The sequence below is a fragment of the Fusarium oxysporum genome, chromosome III (assembly GCF_013085055.1).
Source record: "Fusarium oxysporum Fo47 chromosome III, complete sequence".
NCBI lineage: Eukaryota > Fungi > Ascomycota > Sordariomycetes > Hypocreales > Nectriaceae > Fusarium > Fusarium oxysporum.
This window is the reverse complement of record NC_072842.1, coordinates 93,153-109,638: the sequence shown is the minus strand read 5'-3', so window position 1 is coordinate 109,638 and position 16,486 is coordinate 93,153. Positions and strand designations below refer to the sequence as shown.

At 46.4% G+C, this 16,486-nt stretch overlaps 6 protein-coding genes across 6 annotated transcripts; 1 reads left to right on the top strand and 5 right to left on the bottom strand.

Moving 5' to 3' along the window:
- Positions 1–952: 952 nt before the first annotated feature.
- On the bottom strand, positions 953–3,992 carry FOBCDRAFT_237521 (uncharacterized protein; the record flags this gene model as incomplete). Its single annotated transcript, XM_059610155.1, has 5 exons — positions 953–1,573; positions 1,616–1,900; positions 2,176–2,360; positions 2,699–3,534; positions 3,589–3,992. The coding sequence occupies 5 exons, from the start codon at positions 3,990–3,992 to the stop codon at positions 953–955; spliced, it is 2,331 nt and encodes a 776-aa protein (XP_059464322.1).
- A 1,356-nt stretch (positions 3,993–5,348) lies between these two features.
- On the bottom strand, positions 5,349–6,588 carry FOBCDRAFT_257861 (uncharacterized protein; the record flags this gene model as incomplete). Its single annotated transcript, XM_059611212.1, has 2 exons — positions 5,349–5,980; positions 6,036–6,588. 2 exons carry the CDS (start codon positions 6,586–6,588, stop codon positions 5,349–5,351), a joined length of 1,185 nt encoding a protein of 394 aa, XP_059464321.1.
- A 581-nt stretch (positions 6,589–7,169) lies between these two features.
- Positions 7,170–8,140, bottom strand: FOBCDRAFT_216558 (uncharacterized protein). Its single transcript, XM_059609453.1, has 2 exons — positions 7,696–8,140; positions 7,170–7,626 (listed from the first exon to the last, which is right to left on the bottom strand). Exons 1-2 carry the CDS (start codon positions 8,096–8,098, stop codon positions 7,229–7,231), a joined length of 801 nt encoding a protein of 266 aa, XP_059464320.1. The 5' UTR covers positions 8,099–8,140; the 3' UTR covers positions 7,170–7,228.
- A 918-nt stretch (positions 8,141–9,058) lies between these two features.
- On the top strand, positions 9,059–11,186 carry FOBCDRAFT_289393 (uncharacterized protein; the record flags this gene model as incomplete). The annotated part of the gene is made up of 6 exons (XM_059611748.1): positions 9,059–9,113; positions 9,175–10,105; positions 10,161–10,267; positions 10,337–10,659; positions 10,717–10,858; positions 10,960–11,186. Coding segments are annotated over 6 exons (1,785 nt in total), but the record flags the coding sequence as incomplete, so codon positions are not given.
- Positions 11,187–11,691: 505 nt separating this feature from the next.
- FOBCDRAFT_156312 (uncharacterized protein) lies at positions 11,692–13,903 on the bottom strand. The gene is made up of 6 exons (XM_059608378.1): positions 13,684–13,903; positions 13,409–13,619; positions 13,140–13,356; positions 12,794–13,090; positions 12,019–12,741; positions 11,692–11,963 (listed from the first exon to the last, which is right to left on the bottom strand). Exons 1-6 carry the CDS (start codon positions 13,862–13,864, stop codon positions 11,871–11,873), a joined length of 1,722 nt encoding a protein of 573 aa, XP_059464318.1. The 5' UTR covers positions 13,865–13,903; the 3' UTR covers positions 11,692–11,870.
- A 470-nt stretch (positions 13,904–14,373) lies between these two features.
- On the bottom strand, positions 14,374–16,196 carry FOBCDRAFT_128983 (major facilitator superfamily domain-containing protein; the record flags this gene model as incomplete). Its single annotated transcript, XM_054703608.1, has 6 exons — positions 14,374–15,012; positions 15,068–15,171; positions 15,227–15,563; positions 15,616–15,893; positions 15,949–16,042; positions 16,095–16,196. 6 exons carry the CDS (start codon positions 16,194–16,196, stop codon positions 14,374–14,376), a joined length of 1,554 nt encoding a protein of 517 aa, XP_054559583.1.
- Positions 16,197–16,486: the final 290 nt, after the last annotated feature.

Here is a 16,486-nt window from a genome sequence, read left to right as displayed (position 1 = left end):
GTGCTCTTGAACCTAATCAAGAATGGTGACCAGTTAAAGAAAGATCCGGAGATCCCAACGATATTAAGGACCGATTTCGATGTTATTGGAGATGGCAATGGCGTATGGCTGATCCAGTGGAGTGGAACATGCAAGTTCTTGTCAGTGATTGTTTTGCGATTACAGGATACTTAAATGGACTATGCGAATTATAAGAGACTGTGATTACTTACCTTCTAGCCTCCTCTGCTGATCCTGCCTAAACACCTGCTTTGTTAGCTATTAGGGAATCATCGTATTCACTCTTGCGCCTTCTGAATCTACAAATAGGAGGGACAGGAGAGTCTCTTAGGTCCATTTCCAGATAGAAACTTTGTTTCGGACTCATATTTGTCGCCAATGAGGATAGTCGCTCGGGTACATGAGCCTCGAGTAGGAACCCATACGCAAAGTCGGAGGATGATTGAACTAATCATGCGCGGCTTCAGTCTGAGAGGTGATGACATACGTGCTCAAAATCGTTTTCAGCTACACGTAGGTTGAACTCATGGTACAGCAGTTAAGTTTCTGCAACCCAGTGGATGTTTTCCGTTCCTCACAGAATCGTCAAGTAACCTCTTGAGTTGCCTTTTCATATATGAATTCCTATTGACAGCCATGGCTGATATTTGGGCAATTAGTCGTAATTTATCTATTAGTGGATTTTGCCGAGATAAATACAGATATACTTAATAGAAAAGGTCTGACTAAATATATATATATATTATATAATATAATACATGTAGTAAAATATAATAGAATTATTAAGAATTGTATTAAATATATTCAGGCAGCATAATTTATTATTGATAATTTTATATGTAACTTTATTATTCATTATGTTTTAAGTATATCTCTTAAAGCAATATACAGATAAGATTTAATATATTAGAAATTTACCTAGTCTTGGTGTCTTATCCAAACTTTTATATCCTTACAAAGAGAAAACAAATACAGTCATCAAGGAGATCGCCATAAACATACCCTCCATCGTTTTCGCTACAGCCCCTGAGACCACCACAATAGGCACATCAAGCGCCACTGGTGTAGATGCCGGACCTGGCCTGCGGTAAAATGTTGATTCTGGAGGCTCGGGCTGTCTATTCCATCCTACCGGTGTAGGCTTTGGTTCAGTCTTAGTCACTACAGCGGGCTCTCCTTGTCCATGACTGCTCCTAGTGCCAGTTGGTCCGCCTTGGTAAGTCTGAGGTTGAACAAACTTATGTCCTCCTTCGCCGTCATGTAGTTCGTTGCGAGTGGCAGGCGAAGTGTTTTGTGGCCGAGGCTTTTGCCAAATATGAGGGTCTGACTCATCGGGGCGAGGTTTCTGTCTATACGGGTTGGGCTCATGATACTGCACTTGGTGAGTTTCGTGAACTGAGTGACCTCCGGTCGGAGCTACCACGACTGCGCCCGCTGGAACATCCAGAATGATTGTGTTCTCGCCGTAGTGGCCACAAGCATTGCAGTCAACTTTGATGGTGGTCATCTCTACCGTTTGTGGTTGCTGATACTGGCAGTGACGGCAGGGAGGAGATCTTAAGGTTGTGTAAAGCTCGGTGACGGTCAAGTAAGATGGGTTTTTGGGGTCAACAACTGTATATGTTATAGTAGTAATTACTACAGCTTCGGTCCTTGTGAAGTTGCCTGCATTGAAGGGGATAGTTGTTGGAAATGGGGGAATGATAGGCCTTCTGCCTTGTGAGTGAATGATAGTAACTGAAGGCTCTACGGTAATAGTAGAGTCAACGAGAGATCGTGTGCTTGAAGAAAGAGAAATAGGAATGGTAGGATTACCAGTAGGTAAGAGAGAGTTGTCTGTCTTCACGTCCACCGCGCTGAGAACGTCCGAAGTAGTTAAAGAACTAGAAATCGCTTCGATCTGTGCATATAAGGTAAGTAGAATGCCTGGCGGAGCTTCCCGATGGCTAAGGCCCCGATGAAACTTGAAGCTAGTTTCGACCACCCCGCCGCAGAAGAGGCCTGGGTCACCAGGGCATAGTATATCGCAACGACCAGTCGCCACCGTATCGGCAGAGTCTAACGTATCTGCTGCATAGCAAGACCTGAATAAGGTAAGCTATATACTTAGATTTCATGGCTAGGAATTTACCTTAAGTAGATACCAATGTAAGCATATCCAGTGCCGATTCTTACACATTCTTCAGTAGTCATGTCGGGTCCTTCGCCGATTAATTCAAAGCTAGGGTAGCCAGCTGGAGAACCGAGACAACCAAAGAACCTAAATGTCCCAATCACAGGTAGGTTGGTCGGCATAATAGATGAGGCAGCAACTGTCGATGTTGCTGGAGTTGGTATACCACCAGCTGTTGAAGTAATGGCTAATGAGAATGTGGAGTTAGATAGTTTGTATAGAGAAACGACAAATAGCATATCGGGTTTGTGTCTCTACGGCTGTTGGAGACTTACTATTACTAGAGCTTGTTCTCTCCGCAAACCCTGGGGAGGAGGGAGGATTTAAGTCAGTCGAGGGCTCGGTCTGTTGGACTGTGGTGTCTCCCAGAGACTCTGCTGTCGTCGTAATGTCAGGCTTAGGAACTGGATCCAATATTAGTACTGACCTCGTTACAGCTGATAATGTCATAGATGACTTCTAGCAGGGCCTGTCATTGCAGATAGGGTCGATGATGATCTGTGGTAGCCTGGGCTTATAACATACCTGCAGTATCCTGAGTTGAGATATCGCTACTCAAGCTCTCGGTGGGTTCATCGGTAGAGGCTGAGACTGCTGAACCAGTGATGGGCGTTTTAACATAGCCGGAAGAAGTGGTGGTGCCATTAATGGGGGCATCAGAAGTACGGATCGTCTTTGTACCCGTTGTACTCTGAGTGGAAGAATCCAGGGATGTTGTAGTGATGATTTCAGAAGTTGACTCAATCGCAATGGTTGAAGACTCTTTCGTCACATCACTTGTCACAAGAGTTGTTGTGGTGGTATCCAGCAGTTCTTCTGAAGATGTCAACGTACTGCTGGCCTCGGTTGATGTTTCTGTAGGCGTAGTCTCCTGAGTAGTGGCGGTGGGCTCTTCAGTTGTAGTTGTAAAGTCTTGCGTAGTATTTGTGGTAGGCTCTGCTGTGGTGGTGGTGGTCTCGTCCGCTGTTACTCCGATCCTGATTGTTCCTGACACAGTTCCTGAAGCTTTGGTAGTAGAGGTGAAAGTCGCCTCACCCGGTGGTAATGTAGTCGTAGTCGTCACATAAGCGAGGCGGACATCAGTATCACAATCAATACAACCCTCAGCGTTGATCAGGAGCGCCGAGTCCCACTCTGAATCTCCTTGGTCACAAATGGCAATGACCATGGTCTGAGCACCAGAGGTGAGGATATCAATCCAGAAAGGTGGTGATGAGCCGGGATATGAGGTCACGCTGTCAGGCGGTGTGATGCCAATAGGCTGCGCAAGATAAGGACTGGTCGCGGTTATCTTATTCCCATTGGGATCCAAGGCATATTGCGTGCCACCAACAAAGATGCCGATGGGGTCAGCAGAGCCGCTGGACACTATCAGTTGAATGGTTGCTTCTGGTTCACATGAGAGTGCGACTTACCCTTCTTCTTCCGATGCAAGAATAAGCTCAACTCTGACACCGCTGTAGGTTGGATTGAGGAAGAAGTCGACAGTTAATATCGCTGCATTGAAAGTGTTTGCATTGCAATAAGTATCTGAACCAGGTGCTCCGTTGTTGACATAGTGGTCACCGTTGGGTAGAGCTCCAACAGCAGCGCCAGAGGTGAGTATCCCACCGCTTCCGATACCAAAAGGCCCATCGGCAAACGTTCCAGAACTTACTGTTGCGCCTGAAAAAGAGGCCTGGAGAATGGTTATGCCTTGACCGAATATGGCAGAGGCCAGAGCGTTTGCATCATTAGTTGTTACGATGCTGAATGCCTGGGAGACCGGCAGCAGTACCGCAGAGGCAACAACCTGGATGCTGGATAGCTGCAACCTCATTGTGAATAATGTAATTCACATTGGTAAAACAACTGTAATCCCGGCCTACGTTTATTTGCCAGCTGAGAAACTCAGCAACAGAGGTGCCTAGACAGGTTTATCTATACCCTCTATCTATTGAACTTGGCTTAAAGGTTGACACAAGGGAGAGTCCAATATGTGATTGAATAAATGGCTAAAACATGATTCCCTTATCGTGGCGTTTTTGCCCATAATCATGTTTATTCAATAAACCTCGATATTGGTCTCAACTAGCCTGTAGCTATTGCAGGTGCAGGTTATGTTTCTTGTTCCTTCTCGGGTGTTCTTATTTGCTCAGATGTTTGCTCTGCAGGCTTGTCCTGGCTGAGCTTCCGTTTATGGATGGTTATAGAAAGCCTAGTTTAGATAAAGTCATGACCGTAGCTCTCCCATGGTGTAATGCCTTACCTTAAAATTCATTCCGCATTGCAAACAACTACTACCCCTGAAACCACCATTATTCCGACCGCCGCTCTAGGCCTGCCAAAGTCTTGAGTAACTCCGAACATGGTCAGAAAATATCACACGACTGGAATGAGAATTTGACTCGCATTCTCACCCAAAAAAGGTTTTTGGAAAGCCTAGTCGTTCAACTTGTGATCCTCCCTGAAACTGTGCGGACCGCTGGAATGACATTTAATGAACATGAAATATACCACTATGTACGATTCATGGCTGGGTTGACATCATTATAGTGGCGAGTTGCACATGACAGCTATTGCCATAGAAACCATTGTTCGCCTTGGAGCTGATGTCTACTATTATACTACATTGAGCGACCTTCAACTAAGGATAACAGACATGTCGTCAGACCTGCATAATTGCGCCGTTCCTCATTTCACAATCAAGGGACATCTTCTGTATCCACTAATTCAGCTCCTCACAACACTACACACAGGTATGCAAATGTTTTACATTAATATAACAATAGACTCAAGCCACTAAGTTTTGACCTCTTAGTTTATTATCTCAGCTAAACATATAATGTTGCTTGTATATTAATAGCCCTCTAATATGCCCTGATCTGACAGCTGTCTTAAGCCTTTATTTTAACAGCAGTGCCATAAGTAGAAAGGCCAAATATTAAAATCACATTAATAAAAAATTATAACTGGCTTGCTTAAGTAAAGGGCTTAGAGGAAAGCCTAACCTCCTAGAATAGTTAAGGGCATGAGTCAGAATAGGGTTAGTATTAAAAAATTAAAGTTTATAGTATTATAGTATTACAGTGTTATAATATAATATAATAATATTTAAGATTATATAAATAAAACTAAGTAATCATAATTTATAAATATCTATTAAACTTTATATTAAGATTAACCCCTCTTATCTTTATCCTTCCGGAGATCCCCTTGGAGGGAGCCTTGGAGGACCCAGTAGTTGAGCTTGTAAAACCGGAGGAGATAAACTCTCTATTTCGTTCCCTGAAAAGCTGGACGTTAAAGCATTTTCTTGGCAAGTTGCGTTGAAATACTGAGGAAATGAAGACATTCCGCGACGTTGGTATGGAGACCGTGACCCAAGAGAATCAAGGTGTAACGTTTGCGGCATTGCTTGTAATTCTGTTATGTTATACTGATCTTCACATGGCGGTGATACCGGATAAGAGGACCTGGGTTGATAAAGAGGATCTGAATCAAGGCCTGAAGATCCTCGGAGAGGAGTGTGCCAAAATGTGTCATGTAGTGTGCTCGGAGTGCGTCTGGTCGCCTGGATATCGGCAGAGTTGAGATATCTCTGTTGGCTATATCGCATCTCCTGGCGGCTTCCTTGATCAAACCGTGTATCACTTGCCTCTGGCGTTGAAGTCCAAGATCGCTGGCTAGTAGAGCTTTGGACATTATCAGCAGCCCTGTATGGCGGTGGCGCAGACGAGTGGAAAGGCTGGCCAGGCTGCGCATTATTCTCGTTAGGAGCAGAATCCGGTACCATGTCTCGATTTCCCTGGGTTGAGTATCTCCTGGCTGCTGAAAGCATTAGATAGGATAGAAGAAGAAGACACAACAGAGAGATACTAACCAGCTTTGCCGCCCATGATATTGCCAAGGAGAGCAATATTGTCGATACCAACGGATTTCTTTCGCGACAATCCGACCTTCTCGCTCTGCACTTGGTCTGGCACTGGAACTGGAGCCTGGAGAGCGATCTGCCGCAGAAAGGATATCTCATTCAGCACCGCGCGATGGTGGCCACTGACCACAGGTATCTGTGTGTAGAAATCTGTAGAGTCAAGGAAAATCCACCGCGACCGGCGCTTGAAGGGTATCCTGCCCTGGTTTGCCTCTGGCCTGCACTTCTCTACAATCTTGCATACTTCGGCGAGCCCTTGGTGTGCGGCCCTGATGATGGTGTTAACGCGATCAAGCTCTATGGGCTTTCGCTCCAGGATATCCAGATATTCCTCGCGCAACCCGACAAGGTGTTGAAGGTCTCGCTCGCAGGTGCGGACCAGCTCAAGGCTCCGGCGCACTTCGTCACTGACTTGGCCACTCTCGATGGCGAGGGTAATCAGTTGATATGTCACGCGAAGAACTCCAGCTACGGCTCCCACAGCTGGAAGAATCTCTGCCATAGCAGCAGGCGTGTGTACTTCGGGGAATGGTGTTGAGGTTGTCGAGAACTTTCTCGGCTGCGTACGAGTGATACGTCAGTGTCGCTTTCCGAAAGAAGATCTCCGTGTCTGGTGGATGGAAGATGGGATACTGTACTGGGATCATGCGAAGAGCAACGAGGGTAACATCCCCGTTTGCGGGATGCAACGTATTCTCAGGGCCTTGCAGGTTACAGCAATTCTATTGACTTCCGTTTACCTACGGAGCTCATCGAGTGACTTTCATTATGATCAAGCGATGTGCAGTTCAGCTCGACGACAAGGCGGCGCCATGTGGCTGTTTATTGGCCACAAAGTTCAGCCTGCTAGTTAGGCACCTTGTGGCGTACTAGGGCTGTTCAGCCGCCTTCCGTTTACCTACGGAGCTCATCGAGTGACTTTTATGATGATCAGGCGATATGCAGTTTAGGTTGACGACAAGGCGGCGCCATGTGACTGTTATTGGCCACAAAGACAAGGCTGCCAATCAAGCACCTTGTGTCGTACTAGGGCTGTTCAGCCGCAGTGGATCAATTAAAATGAGTCTGTGAATGAAATCCTGGTGAATACTGATAATTAAAAACTGTAAATATAAAGAATATGGCTTCAACTCTACTAGGCACTACACAGTAGCCAGACGTGGCTCCACAACCAGCTGGGGTGACGAGAGTCGCCGCCCATCCCGATGGCTCAGCTTCTGCAAGCCGACGCATAGAACGACAGCCCTTGGCGTACCCATGTCTTTGTAAATGAACCGCCAGTCGCCAGTGTGCGAAAACAGTGCATAGCCGAGTTTAGCCGCCTCAACAATGATGGAATACATGTGGTGGCGCTGTTTCTGCAAGTTATCTTGATCAGGCGTAACGAAACAGTGGAGAAATGCATCCAGTTCCTTAACAAGCTCCTCTGCTTGATGTCTCACTGCACGCTCAGACACCTCAAGGGGCGTTCTCTCACTGGGGTTGGGATGAAGTAGCAGGGCGGACAGGGTACGCCACTTTGTCAAGACGACTGACATAACTAGGAGGAGGAAGAGGGGTTAGCGGTCAGATTAAGAAGCGCGCGAAAAGATGCCATAATGAATCTTACCATTGAAGTCTTCTCGGGACTTATCGATTGAGCGAATAGACCGGAGGAAGTTGATTGCAGGTCCTGGTAGTAATGATATGCCGTTCCGGGAGTTGCAGTCAATACTGTTGAAAAGAACATGCGAGACAACATGCTGAAGGCCCAATCGACGAGAAGCAGGATGCAGACACCACTTAGCGACAGCCTCAGCTTCGAACCCCGAGGAATCCTGGCTGATGCCCAGATTCGTGAGCTGCTCAGCCAGAACCGATACACCGATGTCTATCGGTTTAACGTGGTAGTAGTTCTCGATGTGCTGCTCCATGATAACTTCTAGCCGCTGCAACATGCCAACAACCTCTCTGTCGGGTGTTGCTTGCAAGATGAAATTTTCCACCTTGATTTTATTGTCTGACGACTCCATACTCCCTGGGCTGTCAGTATCGGGGTTCTTGGGGGCGCGGACGATACGGATTGCCCGGCGATGCCTCGGACGGCGCTTAGTAAAGCGCTGAAGGAGCCATGCAAAGCAAATACCAACAAATATACCAGCAAAGAGGCACCCAATGGCTATTCCAGCAACAGCACCGGGCTCAATCCGGTTATTCGCCTTATTTCCTGTTTCCTGAGGACTGGTTTGGCCGGCGCTAGCATCTGTTCCACTGTCAATTGTGGACGCGGAGGTAAGGCTCGAGTGTGTTTTAGGGATTGAAATGGAGGCAGGTCTTAATTCTTCGGACTTTGAAGGAAGGGAGGAAGAACTTGGGTTTGTGGTAGTCCCGGGAGAGGTGAAGGAAGTATGTGTGGATCCCATTATGATAAGAAGTGCATTGTTCAGGTGTAAGGCAAGTGAGAGGGACACCGATATGAGCAAATACAAAGGGTCTTATAGAACGACAAGGGAGCACGCCGTTGGTGCGGTGTGACGAAACCCCTCGGTTATTCTTAATGTCGTATGTAAACTCTCCATCTCAGTCGTGCGAATGCATCAACTAAGAACAGCATGCCATAAGCACTAGTACCAAGCCTGTCGCCGTGGCTCTGGCCTCGTCTGAGTGACCGACGCCGCCTTGAGAAGGTCTAGGCCTTTTGCAAGCCGCATTTGGTGAAAAGAGGCTTTCATCCATCACAGTACATCTCCGAGGACCCTAATAAACAACCATTTTTAGATTTACCCATGCAATTCCCGTCTAGCCCCGCTGACAGGCAAGTTGGAATGTTTATAAGATTGCACCTCGAATTTCAATTACTCCCCACCTTCGCTCAACAAGTTTCATTCATTTCCAATACATTCTCGCGTTGCGCTACGCTAACTTGTCCAACAATCTTTACACTACCTCAACCACCAAACTGCAAGGCAGAGCGCTGTTCCTGTGCTCCCAGGATGACTAAAAGGCCAGATGCCACAGTAGCCATCGATCTTGGCACGACCTTCACAGGTGAGATGGCGAATTCTTTATAGCGCGATAGATACATTACAGGTAACTGATCAGTTGAAAGGTGTCGGTTTGCTATATTCCACTGGCACCATCGACATATTGGATAACTGGCCAGGAAATAACCAGCAAAGCGAACGAAAAGTTCCAACCCGTCTGGTCTATAACCAAGACAATACTGTTTCCTCTTGGGGGTTTCAATGTGATATTATTGATTCTCATCTCTCATATGGGAAGACGGAACGTCGACTTTTCAAGGTGTTTCTTGATCAAGCCACCCATGACGAGGCAAAGCAAGGAGGCTTGACTTATGTTCCACGGAGCACTCAAGACGTTGCAAGATGCATTACCGACTACCTTCGAGGCATCTACCGTCATGTGAAGAGCACGTATGAACGAAGCACTGGAGTAAGGAACTGGGCCAGCTCGACCATTATCTTTCTCTTTAGTGTACCTACAACTTGGAAAGGTATGGAAGTCATAAACACATTTAGATCAATCATCCGCGACGCTGGATTCGGTACTGAAGGCCCTGGACACTCTGCACAGATCGATCTGACGGAGGCCGAAGCCGCGGCTGTTGACACTTTGAAAAGCGGCGTCGTTGAATTCGGAACTGGGGACATATTCCTGACCGTTGATGCTGGCGGTGGCACAACAGACCTTTCACTAGTGCGTGTCACTTCTGTTGAGAATGATATTGTACAGATATCTCAGATCGCCGAGGTCAGCGGCATCGGTACAGGGTCAACTCTCATTGACTCTGCGTTCGCGAATCTGGTCGAGCACCGACTATCTTCTAACCCGGGCGTACTGGATGATTATCCAGATCTCCCTGGTACCTTGATGATGAGTGAGCGTTTCACGATTGTCAAGCACCATTTTGGTGAGACCTCATTTTCTTCCCCAGTTTATAAGATCCCAGTACCTGGCCTGCCATATAATTTTAGCCATGGGGGGCTTAGAATTGAAGAAGGACGCATGATCTTCGATAGGTTGGTTCCAACAGAGAATTCAGCTACATCATACGATGAGTTAACTGAAACATAGTGGTGAAATCCAAGCCCTTTTCGATCCCCATATCGAACGCATCATACAAATAATCAAGGAACAACTAGACTGGATGGCGGAGAACAAACCTACTGAGCAAGTGGTAGGTTTCCCAGTCGCCAACACTCTAGTCTCCCGCTGATACAAATCATAGACACGCATGATTCTCTCTGGAGGACTGGGCAGCTCTGAATATGTGCAACAACGCATTCGGGAACACCTCAACCGGTTCCACCACCCCAGCGCTCGCAATTGCTCTGTCATTCCTAGTCGATTCCCACAAACTACTGTTGTAAGAGGCCTCCTTCAAGATCACAAGCAGCGCATAGAAACAGGAAACAAACCAGTCTTGGCTTCATACATCGCTCGAGCAAGCTACGGTGTCGTGGTCCGCGAGTTATACAACCCAGAGCGTCACTTCAATGAGGAGATTGTGCAGGATGACCATGACCCTGGTCAAAGATGGGCCGTCAACCAGGTCCAGTGGATTATTCGCAAGGTATGCGTTCGAGAATTCCGCCTACAGCCTTTCCAATTATACTTACTTAGGACATAGGGGGACTCGGTAGACCCGAATGAACCGTTGGTGAAGCAGTTCGTTATCCGATTGAAGCCAGGCCAGACAAGTAGGTCTTGGAACTCCCAGATTGTCATTTCTCGAAGCGAGGTTGATGTCCTCCCCCGAAGTCTGCGGAAAGGTATGTGCTTGTGGCTCCTGCCAGGATGGCAAATAAACTATGCCTCATGCCTCCAAATCAGAAATCCGGCTAACTAAGTCTTCTACCCTTCTGATCAACAGCGGGTGTCAAGAAACTTTGTAACGTGAAAAGCGACCTCACAGGCGTCCAACAACATGAGCTTGAGCTAAAAGAGAAGCGTGGCTTCTGTTGTTTTAGTGAAGGATATAAGTATTATAACTGCAAGTTTGACATCCATGTGATTGTAGCTCCAGCTGATATACGCTTTGAGTTGTGGTTCCGGGGCCAAAAGTTCTCTAGAAATCATGACCCTATTAAAGTTGAGTGGAAGTAGGGAGGACAGGGGCTATAGGTTGAAGAAATAATATGCTATGTAGAGCTATACTCTAAGAACCTATATATATCATTTATTAAGGTTTTTTCAGTTTCTTATAGTATTATATCTATAGGCCTAGGTTTAAAGATATAAATACTAAGAAGGTATTAATTAAGATGTTTTATCACTGCTATATGCTCCATCATGAACAAGGCCCATGACACTATCTCCGACTTGAACCTACTTGATGGCCTTAACCTCGACAAGGTGTGGACATGGAATTAACAAGTTACCCAACGAATTGAGGGTTGTGTACATCACTTGACCGAGGAGCAGGCACTGAATACTTTATCATGTTATACTAATGTAATTTAGGAAAATATAATACGTAATAATACTTTATTCTCTAGTAGCCCTTGGGCTTATTTACTTTAACTCCTATAATAAAATTATAAAGTAATTTCTAAGATAAAAAAATATATTCTTAAGGTATCTAGGCATATAGATACCTAGTTAAGCTATATAAGACTAGGAGTTCCTGCTGCAGTTTGGAAAAAATAAGTGCTAATTGACCCCTGGAATAAAGATAATTCTCCGAGATTGGGATGAATTTCTCATCAGAATCATAGTTGCTCAGTCGAATATACACTGACTTAAGTGGGAATCGCCAACTGCCCATAATGCACATGAATTAAGTTAAATAAAACATCGAAATGACACGTTAGCAGCTGCAACTCCTACTTCCGCTGAGAACAAGCTTGGCAAGTCTGACTGTAGGGCCTGGGAATTCTATAAATTTAGCACAGATAGAACCAGCATAGAGTTGCTTAAGCTCAACACTTACTATATCTGGCGGCAATTCAATACCAACATGACTCATGTCTTTAGCAACCTGCTTTGCTAGTGACCTCGCCACAACATTGCGAACACCAATCGTAACTAAGGCAGATAGGAACATCAGAGCAGTATCCTGACTCTGTTCTTTTTGCGTATCCAAAAAGTCTTCTATGAATGCCAAAGCAGCTAGATAGACGGAAAAGATGAGTATCGGATTCATAAAGGTTGTCGAGTAGGCCCCAGCGATACGCAAGATATGAGCGATTTCTTGCGCAGAGTTCATCACCCGCTCCTGGCTATGGTGCGCTTGTTGTCTTTTTATCTCTTCTCCACACGAATTACGTTCGGAAAAGCGGAGATTCCAAATCGCCCCTCGATGGAGGCTGATGATGGCTGCCTGAAGTTCGGTGTTGACTATAACGGCGTCTCGGTTATAGATAGGATTGCCAATGCGGGCATTTTCGGGCAGTTTGATGATGCAAAGAGAGAGCTCGTTATCAAGCCGGCAATGTCGATCCCAAAACTCGTGCTGGTCTCGTTTGATGTGTATTCCAGGACTAATACAGGAAGTATGGTTCAAGACCCGGTGAAAGAGATTCGCGATAAACACCCGGACTGTAAGGATTGATGAGCCTAGAGTTGTGAAACTGTGTAGAGGTTTTAAAGGACTAGCGAATTCTGAATGTCCGTCTGCGAACGCTTTCTCTGATGTAGGAAGTAACGCCGTCACCTGTACACTGTTAGTACCAGAGACCGTGACATGAAATAGAAACTAATCTCACATCTTCCTGGTTGATACATAAAGGAAGGCCTGTCGTCCCACAAACGAGACGGTCTGAAAGAAAAAGAAACCACCATGTTCGGCGTTGTTCTTCCAGAATAATTCTCTCCTGAGCTGATGCCAGGATCGCCCCCTCACTCTCTTCACCCAGTTGGTGAAGACCTAGAGCCTGTGCTATGCGGATCCCTCGACATAAGCTGGTCAATGCTTGGGTGAACATCATATGTAGAGCCTCAAAGTTGGCTATCAGAGACCAACATTGCGTATGTGATAGAGTAACAAGGTCGTGCTCGTCCCCCTGTTTTGATCAGCTGTTAAATCACCTGCCTGTGGCAATGGAAGCATACATCTGGGTCCTCTGACGTCGCGTGAGCTTTGGCATTTTGATAGAGCGATTCTACAAACTCGGGAGAGCAAGATGAGGCATATGCTCCTAGAGCCATGACTACATATTGCAGGCAGAGAGGGGGCTGATGAGCAGGGGGTTGGGATAGCGATGCCAAATAGCGATCCTCGTGAATCATCGGTGCAGCGTATGCTAGACTGTCAAAATACGCCTTTGTTCTGCAAAGTTTCTCTTAGCGGCTACGGGGTCTTGCAGTAACGAATACCTTACAGCTCAAGTACTACATCAGATGTGAGGCCATGGTTGGTAAGAATTGGGCTTGCTACAACGGTGCTCGCCGAGTGCGAGTGCAGCACAGTAGCCGGTCCATGCTCCGAGATGATTTTAGGACTGTGATCTGTCTGTTGGGGATCAGATGATACATTTTTGTCTGATACTTGATTATTTGTCTTCAACGACGCGATCTCGTCCTCGAGTTTGACTGATCCATATTATGTCCTTAGAACTCAGAATGTTAGGGAAGGAAACGGGAGTCTGCTACACACCTAGCTTGCTTTGCAACTCCTGGACTTTCATAGGTCTAGCAACCTGGCTCCTCCTTGAGCGCGGAAAGTCACATTCTGTGTCTGTTCTGAGGCAACGGCTGCAGGAGGGAAAGACTCGGTCACATCTCTGCTTCTTGGCTTTGCATGCAAAACATGACAGGCGCATCTGCTGTTGACTCATGGTGGAATAGACGACTGGGCTGTCGATGAACCATTCCAGACGTCCACAACGTCATTAAGAGATGAGAGAAGGGAGACGCCTGGCGAACAAATGTTGAGTGGCAAAATTAGTAAGCAAGGTAGAATGTCTCTCGGTGTCCGCCGGACACCGACACACACTAAAAAAACCCACCCACTTTAGCTTTGACTTTAATTAACATTGTCTTCGAATATTGGCGTCGGCACCAATACTTAATTCAGGGGCAATTAATTGTGTAAGCATTGAGTCACGATGCTAGAGTCATGCGAAAACTGTATTCGCTTCTTATGGCAGAAGAGGGAATTGATTTTCTCTGGGAGTGAGCAGTAAGGTAAATAAGATTCGAATAATATAACCAAGACTTCTAAAAATGACATTCCGAAGGTCTCTCCCTTTTTATCCTGTATGTCTATCTCATAGCGCGAATTGCACATAGAAATATATGTGCAATAGCTGTATCCTGTGCCCTTTTTCAAATTACCACCGAAGTATTAAGCGCCGCCTGGAGCGACTTCTTTCCCCTTAACGCTCTTCCACTTAACACCCAGAGCACCAAAGATACTAAGACAGCTCATTATAAGAGCAAGCTCGAACGTCTTGACGAGAGCCGCATTGTATGCAGTTAAGACCTGGGGCAGAGCCTCAGGGTCTATCATAGACCTCAGACTCGTCGCTCCCGCATGTACAATAACCTCAGGATGCAGGTTGGGAATACCCAGAGCCATCAGGTTCTTGACTAGTTGATTGGTAAACAGGTTTTGAGCAACAGAAACAAACAGGGCTCCACCTAGCATCTGCACAAACATGACCATGGCAGTGCCGATAGACACGTCTTTTAAAGGCAGGACGGCCTGTGCGGCTACACCACCTTGCTGAAAGCCAAGGCCGACACCAAAGCCATAAATGAATAGGTAACCAACCCATTTGGATTGTGCAGTGTGCACGGTGAAGGTGGTAATCAGTCCAGCGCCAATAGACATGATGACAGCACTAGCGATGAAAAAGGGTGCGTAGTGGCCAAGTTTAGTAGTCAAGGAGCCAGCGCCGACAATTCCTACCACATTTGCTAGGATCATAGGTAGTGAGTATATACCGGATCGAACCGCAGATGTGTTCTTAATGACCTGGAACTGCGCATTGTTAGCATATAGGATAACCTCGTGCGTACGATACGTGGATCTTTACCCAGATTGGAATGTAGTATGTCAGAATGAAGAATGAGCCACCAATACAGAACCCGAACAGGGCAGCTGAGGCAATAGTTCTATTGCCAGCGATTCGTGACGGAACTGAACGTCCATATTAGCATTGTGGAGATGATTCCCTCTCATCATCTCGACTTACCCGTTGCATCGTCCTTCATAATTAGCTGAATGGTTACGAATCCAATAAGCAAGGCGCCGAACATGACAAACAGAACAACAATTCGTGCATTCGACCACTGGTACTTGACCCCTCCCCACTGAAGAGCCAGGAGGAGGCAAATGATGCTCGGTATGAAAACAGCAGTTCCAATGGGATCCAAAAGTTTGAGAACTTGGAGAAACGATCCTCGCTTTGAAGCCGGCTTGGGGGGTAGTTTCAGGATGAGTAGGATGACAACCGCTGTCACACCACCCAGAGGCAGGTTGATATAAAAGCACCATCTCCATGTTGCATGGTCCGTAAAAGCGCCGCCCATCTGATCATAAAGTCAGGTTCGTCCACTGCGACAATTGAGGGCAAAAACTTACTAAAGGTCCAGCGACGGAAGCTATGCCATACATGCCGCCCAAAAGGCCGAAGAACATGGGTCTCTTTTCCCGTGCAACTGTGTGCGCAATCGTGACGAGCGCACCGGTGAAAATGCCAGCACTGCCCAAGCCTGCGGTTGCTCTACCGATGATGAGCGCAGTCGACGTTGGTGCAATACCGCAGATCAGAGAACCAAGCTCGAACACAAATAGCGCCGAGAGAAAAACGATCTTGACACTGAAGAGGGCGTAAAGTTTGCCAAATAGAAGTTGCAGAGCTAGGCCATGATATGAGTATTCCCATCTGGTAAATTTCTTTTGGTGCGCACTTACCGCATGTCGTCAGTAGATAGGCTGAAGCATACCATCCTACATCATTGAGGTTGTGGAATTGATCTGTGATGTGCGGAATTGCCACAGCAATAATCTGGGATATTTTAATTAATAGGGGGGAGAGCAATGTGACAAGGATAACTCACAGTATTATCCAAAGCAACACAAAGAACGGCCAACATGAGACTGATTGTTATGAGCGCGAGCTTGATCCCCACGGGATAGAGCGCCGCTGTTTCGTCGTCCATGGTGTTACTTGGTCCTTGAGTTTCATTATCTATCGAGGTCTCGGCTGCGGCACCCGAGTCCGTTTCCAGCGCCTTCTTGGGCACGTCGCTCATCCTGAACAAACCAGGTTCCTGCTTGAGGAGAGAATAAAAGAGAGTAAGACAGATTAGAAAAAGAAACAGTGTTAAGGAGCGAAAACCTTGGCTTAAGGGAAAGGATATGCTGCCGTTACTTGGGAAAAGATCGGATGCAATTGTCAATGGGAACAGACAATTTTATAGAAAGACAAGACTTCTCCCTCTCCTTTGGT

Coding starts and splice junctions, on each gene's coding strand:
- FOBCDRAFT_156312 (XM_059608378.1), bottom strand. CDS start 13,864: ATGAGTCAACAGCAGATGCGCCTGTCATGTTTTGCATGCAAAGCCAAG. Junction 13,091..13,139: donor CGACGTCAGAGGACCCAGAT/GTATGCTTCCAT, acceptor TGATCAAAACAG/GGGGACGAGCACGACCTTGT. Junction 12,742..12,793: donor TATGTATCAACCAGGAAGAT/GTGAGATTAGTT, acceptor AACAGTGTACAG/GTGACGGCGTTACTTCCTAC.
- FOBCDRAFT_216558 (XM_059609453.1), bottom strand. CDS start 8,098: ATGGAGTCGTCAGACAATAAAATCAAGGTGGAAAATTTCATCTTGCAA. Junction 7,627..7,695: donor GTCCCGAGAAGACTTCAATG/GTAAGATTCATT, acceptor TCCTCCTCCTAG/TTATGTCAGTCGTCTTGACA.